This window comes from Embiotoca jacksoni, unplaced genomic scaffold (assembly GCF_022577435.1).
Source record: "Embiotoca jacksoni isolate LCO1_2020_lvr unplaced genomic scaffold, fEmbJac1.0.p SCAF_5, whole genome shotgun sequence".
Lineage (NCBI taxonomy): Eukaryota > Metazoa > Chordata > Actinopteri > Embiotocidae > Embiotoca > Embiotoca jacksoni.
The window spans coordinates 4,971,580-4,988,072 of record NW_027185403.1 but is presented as its reverse complement, the minus strand read 5'-3'; the positions used below and the strand labels follow the sequence as shown (position 1 = coordinate 4,988,072).

Genomic DNA, 16,493 nt, shown 5'->3' with positions numbered 1-16,493 from the left:
TCACAGGGAAGTGTTACAGGTGCATTCTCAGCACTTTACCGGGGAACATTCCCGTAACGTTTCCTTGGGAACGCTTACAAAAGGTTTCCTCAGGGAAACGTTATCGGAACGTTTGTTGGGTAACGTTCGGCAAGTTTTACCACGGAAAAATTACAGCAAGCTTTTCTGGTAAATGTTCCACAATTTCAGTGAAACCTTACAGGAACGCTCCCACGGAAACGTTCTGCAAACATTCCCAGGAAAATGTTTGGGGAATGTTCTGTGGCAAATGGTATGCAAACGTTCCCAGGAAAACGTTACAAGAATGTTTGTTCGGTGACATTGGGAAACGTTACAGGAACGTGATACAAACGCTCCCCGAAAACATTGTGAAAATATTCCCAGGGAATTCTTATAGGAACGTTCCGCCTTGTTAAAGTCTGTGGTTTTAAGGGACACAAGTAAACTGAATTAATGTTTCAACTGAAGTATTTCTGCAATTTCTATTTGCATAGACATTAAAATGAATGTGCTAAAGTAATGCTGTGATAATGTTAAAATGAAAATGAGCTTTTCTATTAGCTGATGATTAGCTTTGCAAACAACAAGAAAGGCTATCATACCAACGCTATTATACAACTTGATAATTAAATAATTAAGTGATAAAAAACAAATTAGGCAATAAAACAATTGAACACTAACGAAATAAAGAACAATATCAAGCAAAACAGCACACAAGGATCTACAAGAGATACATCAGCAGTAATAAATATTATAATTGATACTAGATACTAATTAAAAATGAGCTTAATCAGGAAATGCCAGTAAGAACATGTAAGTTTTCAATGCAGATTTAAACACTGAATACTCATCAAATAATACAGTGACGGCGCAGCGTTGCAATGGATTGTTATATTATTAAATTCAGTTAACACTTAGCTGTTTATGGCACACACACTAGGACAGATGTGTGCGGTGGTCAATACTAAGAAAATACCAAACTGTACCCCCAATATAGAGTAGAACATATTTTAAATACCGTCCATCCATCCATCCATCCATCATCTATACCCGCTTTATCCTGAATAGGGTCACGGGTGGCTGGAGCATATCCCAGCTTACTTTGGGCGAAGGAATGGTACACCCTGGACAGGCCGCCAATCACATTCTCCTTTAATTAACACAGTAAACGTTTCTGTCTCTTCTTATTAGGGCCCGAGCACCGAAGGTCATCAACAGGCCAATGGAATTTGAACCATTGATAGCAACCTTGGTGAAGTTGAATCTTTTACCTGTTGAGTTAACCAGAGTTAACCAGACTCATACAAAATTAAAAAGTCATACTATAGTATGACTTTTTTTCCATCGCAAACGTTTTAAGTTATGCTACCAAAAATACTTATGAGATACTAAATCATCTAAAATATGAAGAAAAAGTCAGACTACAGCCTGAATATTTTTCATCCAAAATACTAAAAAAAAAAGTTACTATGGCCTGTTGTTAAATAAAACAGAAAAAAAAAAACAACAACATACAGGTACAGTGGTACAGTGGTAAATGCTGCTGCCTTGCAGTCAGAAGGTAGTGGGTTCAAGTCTAACTGGAAGCAATGTATGCATTTGGCCAAAAAGTAATTTTATAGTATGACCTAAACACCCAAAAATTGTTTAAATACTTATGGTCATCTAAAATATGAAGAAAAAGTCATACCATAGTATGTCGTCCAAAACGTCATGCTATAGTATGACTTTTTCTTCATCCAAAAAAAAAAAAAAAAAGACAAAAAAGTCACATGACGTTTTTTTTCAGCCAAAAAAATTAAAAATACTTAAGACAGCCACATGAGGCCGAGCATTGTCACGCGTCAGAAGGAACACATGGCCCACTGCACAAGCATATGGTCTTACAATGGGTCTGAAGATCTCATCCCGGTACCTAATGGCAGTCAGGGTACCTCTGGCTACCACATGGAGGGCTGTGCGGTCCTCCAAAGAAATGCCATCGCTGACCCACCGCCAAACCGGTCATGCTGGAGGATGTTGCAGGCAGCAGAACGTTCTCCACGGCGTCTCCAGACTCTGTCACGTCTGTCACATGTGCTCAGTGTGAACCTGCTCTCATCCGTGAAGAGCACGGGGCGCCGATGGCGAAGCTTCCAATCTTGGTGTTCTGTGGCAAATGCCAATCGCCCTGCACGGTGTTGGGCTGTAAGCGCAGGTCCCACTTGTGGACGTCGGGCCCTCGTACCACCCTCATGGAGTCTGTTTCTGACAGTGTGAGCAGAAACATGCACATTAATGGGCTGCTGGAGGTCATTTTGTAGGGCTCAGGCAGTGCTCCTCCTGTTCCTCCTTGCACAAAGGAGCAGATAGCGGTCCTGCTGCTGGGTTGTTGTCCTCCTACGGCCCCCTCCACGTCTCCTGGTGGACCGGCCTGTCTCCCGGTATCTCCTCCGTGCTCTTGACACTGTGCTGACAGACACAGCAAACCTTCTTGCCACAGCGTGCATTGATGTGCCATCCTGGATGAGCTGCACTACCTGAGCAACTTCTGTGGGTTGTAGACACCGCCTCATGCTACCTCTAGTGGTGAGGGCACTGGCAAAATGCAAAAGTGACCAAAAATCATCCAGAAAGGATGAGGACAGAGGAATGGTCTGTGGTCACCACCTGCAGAACCGTTCCTTTATAGGGTTGTCTTGCTAATTTCCTCTCATTTCCACCTGTTGTCTGTTCCATTTGCACAACAGCAGGTGAAATTGATTCACAATCAGTGTTGCTTCCTAACTGGACAGGTTGATTTCCCAGAAGTGTGATTGACTTGGAGTTACATTGTGTTGTTTAAGTGTTCCCTTTATTTTTTTTGAGCGGTGTATAACATGTCATCCAAAATAGGAAGAAAAAGTCATACCGTAGCATGTCGTCTAAAATATCTCATAAAAGTCATAGTATAGCATGTAGTCCAAAATATGAAAAAGAAGTCATGTCGTCCAAAATATCTAAAACAAACTTTTCATGACCCCGTGTGTTTTTTCCTCTGTTTCTCCCGATCTCCTTCTTCTCGTTTCTGTCATTCCCTGTACTGGTTTTCATGTGCCCTGTGCATTTGGTTTTGATCTGTCCGGTGGGCGTGGTCTCTCCGCTTCCCTCCTCTAAGCTCCTCCCCCTTATACCCCCCCCCCCCCCGCCCGCTGGCACCGCTGCACTCCACTAATCACCGTCTGACAGTATGTCGAGCCCGTTCCTGCTCTTCATCTACGTCAGTTCGTTCTGTCAACTCACTTGGGTACAAAGCTGCCGCAGGTCGCCGTAAGTTTTGACCCTCGTTGTTCCTCGTTTGATTCTGATCCCTGTCTGTTCTCTGCCTGACTCAGTTTACCCGCGAGCTGTCCGCCTGTCCTGTCTTCCTGCCAAGACAAACTCACCTGAAGTCCTGCGCGAATCCTCGCCACTCTGCACACCTCATGCACACACACACACACACACTCAAGCCTGTACTCCCTTCAGCGACTACACAACCTGGACTCCGCTCGCACAAACACAGAAACTCATTCTCCCTGGAAGCCGACAACTCCACTACTTCATGATTCATGATATTTAATAAAACTGTTTTTTTTTATTCGTTATGCCTGCTTCTGTGTCTGGTCCGTTCACACACAACCCAACATACTATACTGTGATATTTTTTGGGATGTTTTGGACCACATGCTTTACAAAGACATGTTTGTAACGTTTTGAGCGACATACTATAGTATGAGATTTTTATTACATTTCGGACGACATGCTATGGTAAAGCATCTTTATGACTTTTTGGATGACATACTATGACATTTTTATGAACTTTTGGACAACACTGTAGTATGATATTTTTCTGACATTTTGGATCACATAAGATATTTTTTTTTTAACATTTTTGACGACACTATAATATGAGATTTTGATGACATTTTGGAGGACATACTATAGTAATTACATATTTTGACAGTTTGGACGACATACATGACTTTTTAATGAAATTTTGGAGAACATACTCCAAAACTATGACATTTTTATGACTTTTTAATGTAATTTTGGAGAACGTACTATACTATGACATTTTGGACGACATACTGAAGTATGACATTTTTAGGACAATTTGGACGACATACGGTAACTTGAGATTTTTATGACATTTTGGATGACATACTCTAGTATGACATTTTTATGACATTTTGGACCACATGCTATACTCAGAAATTTGCATCACTTTTTGGAAAACACAATATAGTATGACGTTTTAATGGAGAACAATTCTATGACATTTTATATATATATATATATATAGTTATATCTGGATCCCCTCAATGTTGATACCATGGTTACGCTATTGCCATTATGTAGAAATGCAAAATGAAACATATTTATGTTGCACTCCTGTTGACAACTGATCTGTCAGCCAGCGCATTAAAAACAAGCCTGTATAGCGTGAAGAAAGAGGTTGGAGAGAAAAAAAAGAGAACTTGTGTGGGCCTGGCTCATCTCTCAGAGTCTGACAAGGCTACTTACCTGGAGGTTGTAAAAATATATAAAAACAGGATGAAATAAAAAAATAAAAAAACATACCGGCAAAGCGCACACACAACTGTACCCCTAAGCTCATTAGACAAACACATTTCCAGTATCTCGTAGCTAATTCTACCATCCCAGCCAAGACGGATCTCTCACCCTGGTGCGAATCACAATTACAGCAGGCCAGACAAATATAGCACAGGGGGTATAATCTTTCTGATTCACCTGGAATGTCGAGAAGATAAAAAAGCTGCCCTTCTTTAGAGCTGCGGTGCCGGTTGCCTTATAAGGAACTAGGTTGGCCTTTCTCAGCATGTTTACTTGCAGCCAAGTACAAATTAACCTCCCAAGATCAACAATAAACCTAATTAGAGTTGTGTTCTGCAGCACACATCTCTAAACACAGATCACAGCTTGTTGAGAGATGCATCTCCATCTGTCTGGCTGCACACTGGGAGGAGAAGAGACTCAGAGAGGATCAGTCCCAAGATTGGTAGAACAGAGCTGGCTCTGTGTGTGTGTGTGTGTGTGTGTGCGTGTGTGTGTGCGTGTATATATATGTGTGTGCAAAAAGAGAGAGCGAAAGAGGCCCTTGTGGCCACGGGGTTACTTCCCCCGTGTCAGCCCTTATTTTATGATGTCATGCTGCAGCGGGGAAGTGGGACATGGTACATGCGGTGAGAACACGCCATTGGATTTGAGCGTATCTGGTGGTGGTGGTGGTGGCGGTGGTGGGGGCTGTAATGCTAAGGCGCCGGGACAGGAGCAGCTCTGCCCTGCAATTTGACACTCACTGCTGGGACTCCGGCAGCCAGACAGGGAGGAACACATAGTGAAGTGCACACACACATTCACTGAGTTTAATGTCCCTGCATTCGAAACACCAAATATAAAATATGATCTCACTTTATTATTCATTTTAAACTCAGATTGCCTCTAATAGAATCAGGCACACAGCTTGTTTCTTACTGACGACAAAAGATGAATTCCATAGAAAATGTTTCCCTGGTTATCGTATTAAACCCTCTCATATCAAATAATAAGCAAATTATTGAATTTCTGCACTGGTTTTCCCCATCCTCTAACATAGGCAGAGAAAAGTTTTAGGCACAGGGGAGATTTTAATGATTAAAAAGGGTACTTTTTTTCCTGGATCTGTATTTTCTGACTCTGTAGTAATTTCCCTAAGCTGCCGTTGGACATGACAGCATTATCACTTTGCCTTTGATACCTTTGTGCAAGATAAAGCAGTCGTGACACCAAGGTCCAAATATGTTGCTTTTATAGGTAGGAGTTGTCCCATCCATCATGTGCTAACACCGAGAGCTCTCTGTAAAACCATGTCCATAAGTCAACGCGGGGCAGGAATCTTCTGTCCTACCATAAAGTAAACGGAGGATGTCATGTTAGACGGCATATTCGGCAAAACAAAAGGTGAAGACCTAAACAAAAAAATAAGGCTTGATAAGGAAATAGTTTAATATTTCTGACTTGTGAATAAGTAAACACATGAAGGCAGACCAAGACACAAAGTATCATTCAGAAATAAGTTTATATAACAAAGTGGTTATTATTTAGTATCATATGCCATTACATATTCTATGGAAGGACAGTGTGCATAACCATTTCGTTTTTGTTTTTTTTCATGTTTCTATGGATACAAACAAACTTAAAATGTTACAAATATAAATGTTTCTTAAGACAATAAAACATACTCGATGACAACAAGGAAGGTAGGCAGGGACATGGCAGCTCCCACATCATGGCCGGACAGAGTTTGTCAACATTTCGGAGCATTGTTTGTTGATTCAGCCGCGATTGGTATTGCACAAATCAATAAGCGTAAGCACTGACAAAGTAGGACAGAAGTGGATATGTGGCAGCTGGGAACTATTTACCAAAAGAAATACTTTGCAAATAGTTCACTCTGTTAGAGGCAATGTTGTCTCTTAAGCAAATCTTCTTCTGGCTGAGCAGAACGTCTCGTGAGGTGAAGTGCGCTGTCAGTGAGTGTCAGTAACGTTGCAAACTTTTCTGTGAATTTAAGCGCTTGCAACCTCCTGTCACTACAGAAATACCACCTTCACAAGCTGTTGTGAAACCCCTCATACCCCTGCCTCCTCATTCTTACAATTACCATGAGCACAAGTCAGTTGAGGTTTGTTAGTCACACGCGAAAATATGATGGGATGATCGGCACACTAATAAGATGGACCGGTTCAGGTTCTTTGACCTGAGACTCGCTATTTTCTATAAAAACACGTAGTTCTGATTATCCTAAATGATGGGACGAGGGAGAAATACAACAATCACTTACAGGGACAATGAGGAATGTTGTCATTGTAGAAGTTTCTCTTACAGTAAAAAAAATATTTCATGTTTTTAGCCACAGCTTTCCACCCGTTTGTTTTGCTGAAAGAACTTCTGATGCATATTTCCTATTCAGTTTTGTATTGCATCATTAAAAAAAACCAAAAAAAAAACCCTGTGTTAATAGTGATCGCTGTTGGAGGGAAGATGCACGATGTGGAACTTCTACAATGGCGAACACCGTAGATCTTAGCTCAATACGTCCTACTATGGAATAATTACAAACGTTTTTTTTTTTTTTTTCATTAACCCCAAATAAATTACATCTTTTAAAAGATGATTGTTTTGGAAACACCACATCACTATCAAAATCACATCAAATCTCCTACATTCAATGACACTTCATAATTGGAGTTTTTAGCAAAAAAAACAGCTAAAATGAAGTTTTACAAAGTCTTTATGTCTATTCAATCTTTTCACAAAAACTCATATCCCCCCAACCCCCCCCCCCCCCCCAAAAAAAAAAAAAAAAAAAAAAAAGTTGGCACATGCGAAACAGTTGGAGTTGTTTAAATAACTAAAAACATTTTTTGTCGAAATAGAAATAGACCCTGTTACTGTCAATCACAAACCACAGGTTGTTTTGGCCTTTACAGGCAGAAGGGGAAAATACACCAAATATCATCGTAGATATTGGTGTCAAAAATAATTAAATTAACAGGTCTTATTGAATGCTTGAAGTTGTACAGGTGTGGCGGTGCCAAGGACAGGGCGAGCTGTGATTAGAAAGAGGAAATCACTGCCTTTGACGGCGCATCTCTATCTCTGCTGTGAACAACACGTCCTCAAAAACTCCTATCAATGCAGAATCCCTTATGCAGAAAACTCATTCTCTATGCCTTCTCCGTGCGACTGCTCAACCCTTATATTCAGAGGAGGATTATTGTCTCCTTAAATATGCAGACTTCTCAGAGCATTGTGGGTGCACCTTTAGCCAAGATGATGTGTAAAATTGCAATTTTAGAAGCGTGCGGGCTGGGAGAGGAAGCATCATGAAACAGACACATCACAAACAGCACTGGCAGATTGTGTAAATGAAAAATCTCCATCTATTCAGCCCAGGAGTCGAGCACACACTGAATCCTATTTTGCCCGGGTTCCTGTTGCGATTACTGAGCTGGCATGCTGCACACACACACACACACACACACACACACACACACACACACACACACACACACACACACACACACACACACACACACACACACACACACACACACGTACATTCATCCAAAGGGAAACACACGGGCACACAAAGCCTAAAGCTGAGTTATGGTATTAGTAAAGTAACTTGTGTTGCAGTAAAAGGGTCACTTATACCATTAGTGCTGGGGAATTGGAAGGAGTTTGGAGACTCGCTCGCTCAGACAAGCATCATCTCGTCTGCCGTGCCCCTCAGTCGATTGTTCTGGTCGTGCTGGGTCTCCGTGTGGATTCGGTGGCTGTTTTTAGTAGCATCTGCTTACAGTTTAGGGAAGTGAGGGGACAGGGCCGCCCCAGGCATGAATATATGAATAAAGAGTTCACGTGAAACCGTGTGACAGTCGGTCCATACAGAGAAACAAAGCTCACAGCAAAGGTTCAACTATCGTGTTCACAAACACCGAGCATCAGGTGATTTCTCCAGGTAGGAAGGCTGTGGTGTCACATATCTCAGCAGGAAACAGGGACTTTGATAGAGTGTTAGAGTTTGTAGTCTTTTAGTTTGTGAGCCATGAATTCCCTCAGTAGATTCTGAAGGCTTTTCTTTTCCCAAAGGGTTTTACATTTATAAATAAAATCGTGTCTGTGGACGAGAAGCATTTCATATTTTGTTATTCAATATTTATTATATATTGCTATATAATTGTTCATATCCTGTTCATATCTCAGATTTTAAGTTCAAACAATATCTGGATTGATAATAATGAAATTATAGTAGTCACATATGTAAAAAACAAAAAACAAAACTGTAGAATTGTCTTTTGAAGAAATTCTGGTTTTCCCACAAAGCTTATTTTATTAAGGATTTGAAAACCCAATGGGGTAAAAAAAAAAATCAATTGAAAATCTGCTGTGGGAATTCTGAGCAGGCGAACTTTTCACCACTGGTCTCCAGACAGAATGATGATTTCTGGATTGCTTTTTTAGAGACTTCATATAAAAAAGAAAAAGAAAAGAGCAATACACAGATTGAACATGATCAACAGTAAAAACATTGTAATACCTCTGTATAATCAAGCGTACCCCACTGAAAAGCTGTGTGACCAGTGTAGTCAAAGAGTTCATGTTGGGTCCTCCAGGCAGTTATATGCATTTAAAAATGTGTCAGTCTCTCATGTTAACAGCAAACACGACCTTGGGACAGAGATCAGCACCCTAAGGCATTAGTTAGATATTATACAACTAAAAATAAAATGCATCATGTCAAAGTGGAGATTACAGTTTCAAGATCCATGAGTCACGTGCTTTGAAATATTGGTGTGGACAGCGGCCAGCTCTTTGTGGGATATGCAATAAAATGATTCATGGGGACATCTTGTAAATTTACTGCTGAACATTTTCTTCTTGTTGGTTGAAGGCGGCATTGACATTTAAAAAAAAGAAAGAAAATGAAACAACTACTCCCTCTTGGGTTTGAAGAGTTCGGTAACTTGTTCAAGAAGACTTGAGCAGGTTGGAGGCTCGCCAAACATGGATCCCTGTCTTCCTTTAAGGGACACTGAATGAACGATGTGTGGTGTTCTTCGGGATAGACACACCCTACTTTGCTGTCCTTCTCTGCAGAATGTCTATTTTCACTACACTGCCATGTTCATTGCATGTTTCATGTTGACACTGTGTGAGAGCGGTAGTATTGTGGTTATAAAAGGATTAAAGTAGAAGGCTGAGAGTTGCAAGAATTAAAATGGATTTTCAAACAATGAAAACCATTTCAAAGAGCGGTTGCCTTAACATTTTTTTTTTTTTTTTTTTTGGTAAATCAAACCAGCTAGAGAGGACACAAACATTTTACGTGATGAGAAATTATTGAATAAATATGTAAGATGGACAGGCTGGACATGAAAAGTCTGATTCTTCAGTTCTGTGTAGGTTTTTTAGGCCTTTTTGTTCCGTACTTGGTGCTGAGTATGTGTGTGTGTGTGTGTGTGTGTGTGTGTGTGTGCGATTCCTTAGAGTGCGTGTGCGTGCCAGAGTCAGGGGTGGTCTGTCCCTCCTTCAGATGTCTTCCTGGTCTCCTCCTCGCAGGCCTCTTTGGCACTTATCTAGCGTCTTGTGGTAGGCGCGGGTGATCATCGAGCTTGGTGATTTGCGTTGTGGCGGGAACGAGACCTTTCCAGGACTGCGCGGCGGTTGTCTGTTCAAAAAAAAAAAAAAAAAAAAAAAGAAACAACAAAGAGTCAGAAACAGAGCGTGAGACTGAGAAAGAACAAGAAAGTGTTGCCACATTGATCCATGCTGGTGCAGGAGCTCGACTAAATGAAAGACTGTATAGAGAAACTAAAGGAGGCAAAGAAAAGATGCAGAGGGGAGAGGAGAAACAACATGAAGCAAATCCAGGCTGATTGAGAGCGGAGCAGCAGGGGAGGATGGAGGAACACAAGAAGCTGCTGGAGTGGAGGTGCTTGTGTCTGGTGTCATAGTAACTCCATTCAGCTCCTGATCCAGGCTTCCTCTCAAGAGCCCCTCAATTATTCTCACATCAGACGCAGCATATGCACAATACACCAAGTAAATGCACACATGCAGGCGCACACACAAACCAACAGATAAACAAGGCAGCAGTGAGGGATATCAGGACTATACATTCAGTATAAATGTAGGGCTTTTCCAATTAGGCCAGGTTGGCCTGTTTTAGCCTCACTGTGCAGGGGTAGCTGCACCGTGCTGTGCTGCGGCAGTTCGGTAGCAGGACCGACTCTGGTCAAACCGCGGCGGTCTTCTCGCCCGTCCTCGGCATCTCAACGATCTCTTTTCTGTAACGTTTCCCTGTGTTCAGCTGTCGGCACCTCTGTAGCTTCGACCTGAATCTCTGCGGTTTGGAGTTCAGTTGAACTCATGTGGCTGTGTTTGTACATTAACATGTCCGAATTATTTTACGGTTCATTGGCTGTTTTCAGCCACGTCACAGCTGTTTAACCAAACAGAACCTTTCCCGCTGTTGCTGTCTTTCTATGAAAACGTTTCCACATGGTGATCCAGCAAAATGCTTTTATTGTTGCGGGGAGACGATGCGTTGGTTTGATTTAGGGGCGCATCAGGTATACTATGCTGGCTTTCTGCGCGGTGCAGAAGAAAAAAAAAAAAAAAAAAAAAAAAAAACACTTGCTGTGAGGCAGCACAGGTTGACTGAGACTCACCTCCCCACAGTGGAAACACCAGAATATAGAGCACAGACAGGACAAGGACTAAGACTTGTTTTACAGTCACTCCGCCTCAGACAGATTCTCAGTGAGATGAAAGGGTACAACATGTTAGGATACCAACCTTTGATTGACAAGAGTCAAACTATGCAGATGAATTAAAAGTAGCTCCTGTATGTACAGCTATTAGTGGCAGTGGATGTTTGAGGTCCAAAAGCAGAGCCAGTCACACTGTGTTGCCAGTTCTATGTCAGAGTCATGCAAACACTGCCTCCCATGCTATCCAACCATTGCTGCCCAGAAATGCCCATGGCATCCGCTGGGCAGCCAGGTGGCAGGTGGGGCTGGACGGGACCAGGAAGCAGAACCATGGAGATGACTGCAGGCACACCCACACAGGACTCCCTGGTATTTCCAAGCGTGCCGCCGCCAATGTGCCCATTACTCAGTGCCAGCTGTAGGGGGCCAGGCGTCCCAGGCTGGGCGTTGTTTAATGGCACTCACTCCATCCATCATGTCAGGTAATGAGCTCAGAGTGACTGTGATGACTAGGAATATACACACACACACACACACACACACACACACACACACACACACACACACACACACACACACACACACACACACACGCACACACACACACACACACACACAAGATCCACACTGACTTGCACATTCACAGTACAGAACAGAAAGCACTCCTTCTTCAGATTGGAAACAAAGCATCATGCAGATGGTGCACAGGAGGAGAGAGTGAGACAGAGGGAGGGAGGGGACAGAAGGACCAAAAGGAAGACAGATCGAGATGTTTAAGACAAATGGATAAAGGTTCTGTATTCTCTGCTCCTTTTAGTGGCCCATCCGTTCATATTCAGTCGGCGATAGTTAAAAGCTAACACGTTCTGGCAGCGTGTCCAAACACATCATGAGTACTTATCCATGCACTCCTCTGTCCACAGGTTGTGCTGCACTCTTTATAACCACGACTTACACAAGCTTCCTCCTTTAAAAAGGAGCATCCACAGTAGATAAAAAAATAAAGAAAAAAACGGGGACAGTTTCAAAGAAAAAGAAAAAAGTAGATCATCCACAATCTATTCCTGCCAATCATTTGCAAGCCCAATTGCTGTAACCTAATTTCTAGGCAGGCAGTCGCCTTTAACCCTCAGCCTATCAGAGGAGCATGAAAAACACAGCAGGGAGAATACAGAGCCTCTGTCTCCGGTGTGCAGTCATCCTGGGCTACATCTATTGCTGTAAATAGGATGGGGGGGAGGGGGGCAGTAGAAAGGATCAGGGAAGGCTATTCAAAGAAGGTTATATATGAATTAGGAGACGAGTAAAATCATGAAAGACAAACTGGAAATTCAACAGACACATCTTGCAAAATTACCAACTACTAGGGGATTGAATAAGGACTGCACAAATATTACTTTTGCGCTGAGCACAAGAGCATAAAGGAGGTGCACTTAAAAAATTCAAAGACAGTCCTTGTTTGGCATAAATGGTGCCAGGATGGAAGGGGAAGCAGTAACCTTTGCTAGTAAGTGTACCAAGTTGCGTTGTTTGATGAACATTAGTACCTCAGCAACACCTGTGTTCATGATCACTGGGACTTGAGCATTTGTTATTTCACCGTGAACCTGAAACTTGAGCAGAGATTTTTTTAGAATTATTTTGGGAAACAGATAAATGGTCTTTTTACACTGTTTTCCATTCATCCATTCACACACTAATGAGGCTGAGCTGCCATGCAAGGTGCCACAATCAGGAACACATTCACACACAGGGGAGCAACTTGGGGTTCAGCGTCTTGCCCAAGGACACTAAGGCATGTGGACAGGAGGAGCTGGGGATTGAACCTTTCAATTAGTGGGCTGCCCAGATAGAAATTACAGGGAATCAAATCGCTAGGGGAGGTGGGGCGAGACATCTGCGTTGTTAAAGGCAAACAGTGAAGCCACGTGCCATCGTGCCATAGTTCAGTTCGTTTGCACCAAGTTTTTTCTTAGACGCCTCAGAACGTCACAGTAGAACTCGGCGTTGACAGTCTGACTCTGGGGGACCAATTCAGGGTACACAACCCCACGAATGTCAAAGGAAACCCACATGGTTGTGCCTTCTTCGGTCTTGGACAGAAATTATTCCTCTCTTGAAATGCAAAACACCAATCAAAACACTTTGTGCAGCTTCTTGGATAATTGGCATGGGTTTTCTAAAGTATTTCATATTGCATATTTCCAGAGTTTCACACCAAATTAAATTATTACTCTATGTTCAAGTTTCAGGTCCATGGTGAAATCTTACCCGTGGTCCCAACATGCATGTAGCAGAGGTGCTGGTGTTGATCAATGGTCAAAATACTTACTCACGACAGCTTTTGCTTCCCTCTGCTCCGTGCACATTACGATGCTGTACTCCGTTTGTGCGCAACAGGAACAGTTACGGAATTTTTCGATCGCACCTCAAACATTTTTTGAGAGACACTATACGACACGTTACACACAGGATACCTACCATCAAACCAGCTCTGTTTTAAAGCATAGTTTGTCCTTTTTTTTATTAAATGGAACAGTCACTGTCAGAAGGTATTTGTTTACAGTAAGGCACAATTGTTTACATCCAAGGCTCCAGCCTGCTCAGCAGTAAAAGAAGTGGTGTTGGATCGTTTGCCGTCAGCTCCCCACACCAATGCAATGCACTTGTAGGTAACCTTGGTATTGATTCAAAGTACAGGTGTATTGATACTAATATGAGAACTGCACACTCAACAAATAGCAATCTGTTGTTGGCTTTGTTATTTGAAAAGGCAGTCACTCTGTATGTTGTTTAAACTGAAAACAATGGAGACTATTAGTGTGGCCACTTGTTGAAACCCCTGCAGGAGAAGTGCCATATAGCAGGCAGCTTTTCATGGAATAACAAGTGAAAAGTGCCCTTTTGGGGGTATTTGTGTCTCGCCTAACTGCCTCAATATATTGGAAAGCTTTCGTCAAAGATTTCGCAGAAAAGGGAGAAAAACTCTGAGCAAAATGCACCTCCCATCAGAGGATCTTTGAATGGAGAGCTATTGGCTTCTCATAAAGACTTTTCTGTTCCTATCTTCAGGTGCATAAAAGCCCATCTTTTCCCAACCCACATCAATCTATCACAACAATTGAACAAACAGAAGTCATTTCTACTGGGAGAGCAACATTACTACTAGCCTCCACTGAATTGAAAGCTTTGAGCACACATACACACACACGTACAAGCGCAGAGGGAAACAAAGTGAGACTGGGGAAAAGGAGGAGAGCTCTACACTAAAGACAAATGCTACATTTTTTTTTCTTCTTGGTGCACTGATTGCAACTCTTTCTACTCGCATTGGTTTTGATGGCTTCTTTACCTGCTTCTCCCAGAGGCGACATCTTTTCCGAGTTACAGTAGGCGCGACACCGAGGAGCACAAGAGCAAAGGAAGAAATTGACAAAAGAAAAGCAGGTATTCCATGTTACAGCAGGGAGATGTTGGCATGCCGATACTTAATTAAATGCTGGCTGGCACGGTTTCTCAAAATGTTACTAAATGCACTAAGGATTTCAGTGAGGGTGGGCAGATAGAGGGGGAAGTCACTGACACTCACACACACACACACACACACACACACACACACACACACACACACACACACACACACACACACACACACACACACACACTGAGGGAAAAGCATTGTTCCTTAAATGTTAAAGCGGTACTCAGTGAAATGGCTCGATGGATTTCTTTAAAGAAATCACACACACACACACACACACACACACACACACACACACACACACACACACACACACACACACTCCCCCTCTGTTTCCAACACACAGAGGCAAATCCTTGCGTGTATATCATGATGATCCCTGCCACAAGGGAGAGGCTCTGAATAAGACAAGGGTAATAGGAGAGGGAGAGGACGCCAAGATTACTAAACAGCTAAAGCAGAGGCCTTAAGCCGGCGCATTCAACTCCAACCTCCTCCTGACTGTTTGGAGGGCCTCTCGTGAGAAGCCATTTCCTGTTACGATAAATGTTACGAGATTCCGTAAAAGACATTAAATACCATAATGACTTTTGTGTTACTGCCATCTTTGCTGCTAATTGCACAGAATTACATCATGACAGGGTGCTATGATCTGCAAAAGAAGGGAAACCTGACAGTTATCCGTCAGTGGCTTTCAGTGCAAGACACTTTGAGGAATTAGCTCTCAGTGGCCACTATGGAAGAGTTTTGGAGGTAATACGATATGTTAGTTACATATCGGCTGGGTAGTGTTAGACTCTGGGCCAGCATCTAAACATGGCACTCAAATTCATCAAGGCCACAATAACAAGGTCAAGTTCACATAATCATCAGTCTTGTGTGTAAATATCTTCAGACGCCGCGCAAGAGGATAATGAGGCGCCAAAGTGGAGCTGCAGCTACAGCAGGATATCTCTGGAAATCTTGCATTGACTGTCCTTTGTGTTGAAGAAGTGAGCAGTGACATGATTTCTTTGACATATATCACTGCCTTTGTCTAAGCCTGCGTGTCTGAGTCGCTCGGCACTTCATAATTTGATGAGTTCAAACATAATAAAGGTGATTAAATCTCCGCTCGCTGCACATCAACATGTTGTGTTTGCTTCTCCGTCGAAGGGGGAAGGCGTCTGCAGCACTGGCAGCAACAGGAACAGCCGCAACCTTCTATCACCCCTTTTCATCTCCTCCTCCTCCCTTCCGCCCTCCCCTCTACCAGCCTCCGAGCTACAGAGTAATGGAACTCCCTACACAGAAACAAGATACGGTGTATAAATGGGATGCAGAGGGAGAGAACCTATTTCTTCCAACTGAAAGTTATGGGCCGGGTAGTGCAAAAACTACAGTCGCAGCAAACATAGTCCCTCGTTCACGGGTAAGAGTAATCACCCCAAACCAGGGGCAGGGAAGGAAAACATAGTACAGCTGAGGAAAAAAGGTGAGAAGAGTTGTGGGGAGGTTAAAAAAATGATGGGGGTGGTGGGTCAAAGACGTACGAGTGTCAGCGAGCCTCTTCTATCTGATGTCACAAGTCACCCACTGATTTATAACAAGCAGCTGACATGTATACAAACCAGCCCACGGTAGAAGATTAAAGGATGCAAAGTTCAATATGCTCTCTGTCTGCTACTGCACAATTCATTTTAGGTTCATTGTTTTTTTCTTGTTTCTTGTCTTTTTTGCCATGAATATCT

The 16,493-nt window shown here is 42.6% G+C and overlaps 1 protein-coding gene across 6 annotated transcripts in view; it reads right to left on the bottom strand.

Annotated features, from left to right (window-relative positions):
- Nucleotides 1-7,383: 7,383 nt before the first annotated feature.
- The window catches only part of diaph2 (diaphanous-related formin 2), a 370,474-nt gene continuing 361,364 nt past the window's right edge, over nucleotides 7,384-16,493 (bottom strand). For all 6 annotated transcript variants that reach the window (XM_069170528.1, XM_069170529.1, XM_069170533.1 and 3 more), the window contains one exon: nucleotides 7,384-10,237. In XM_069170528.1, the coding sequence (XP_069026629.1) occupies nucleotides 10,173-10,237 (65 nt within the window). In that variant the 3' untranslated portion in view covers nucleotides 7,384-10,172. The remainder of the gene's footprint in view (nucleotides 10,238-16,493) is intronic.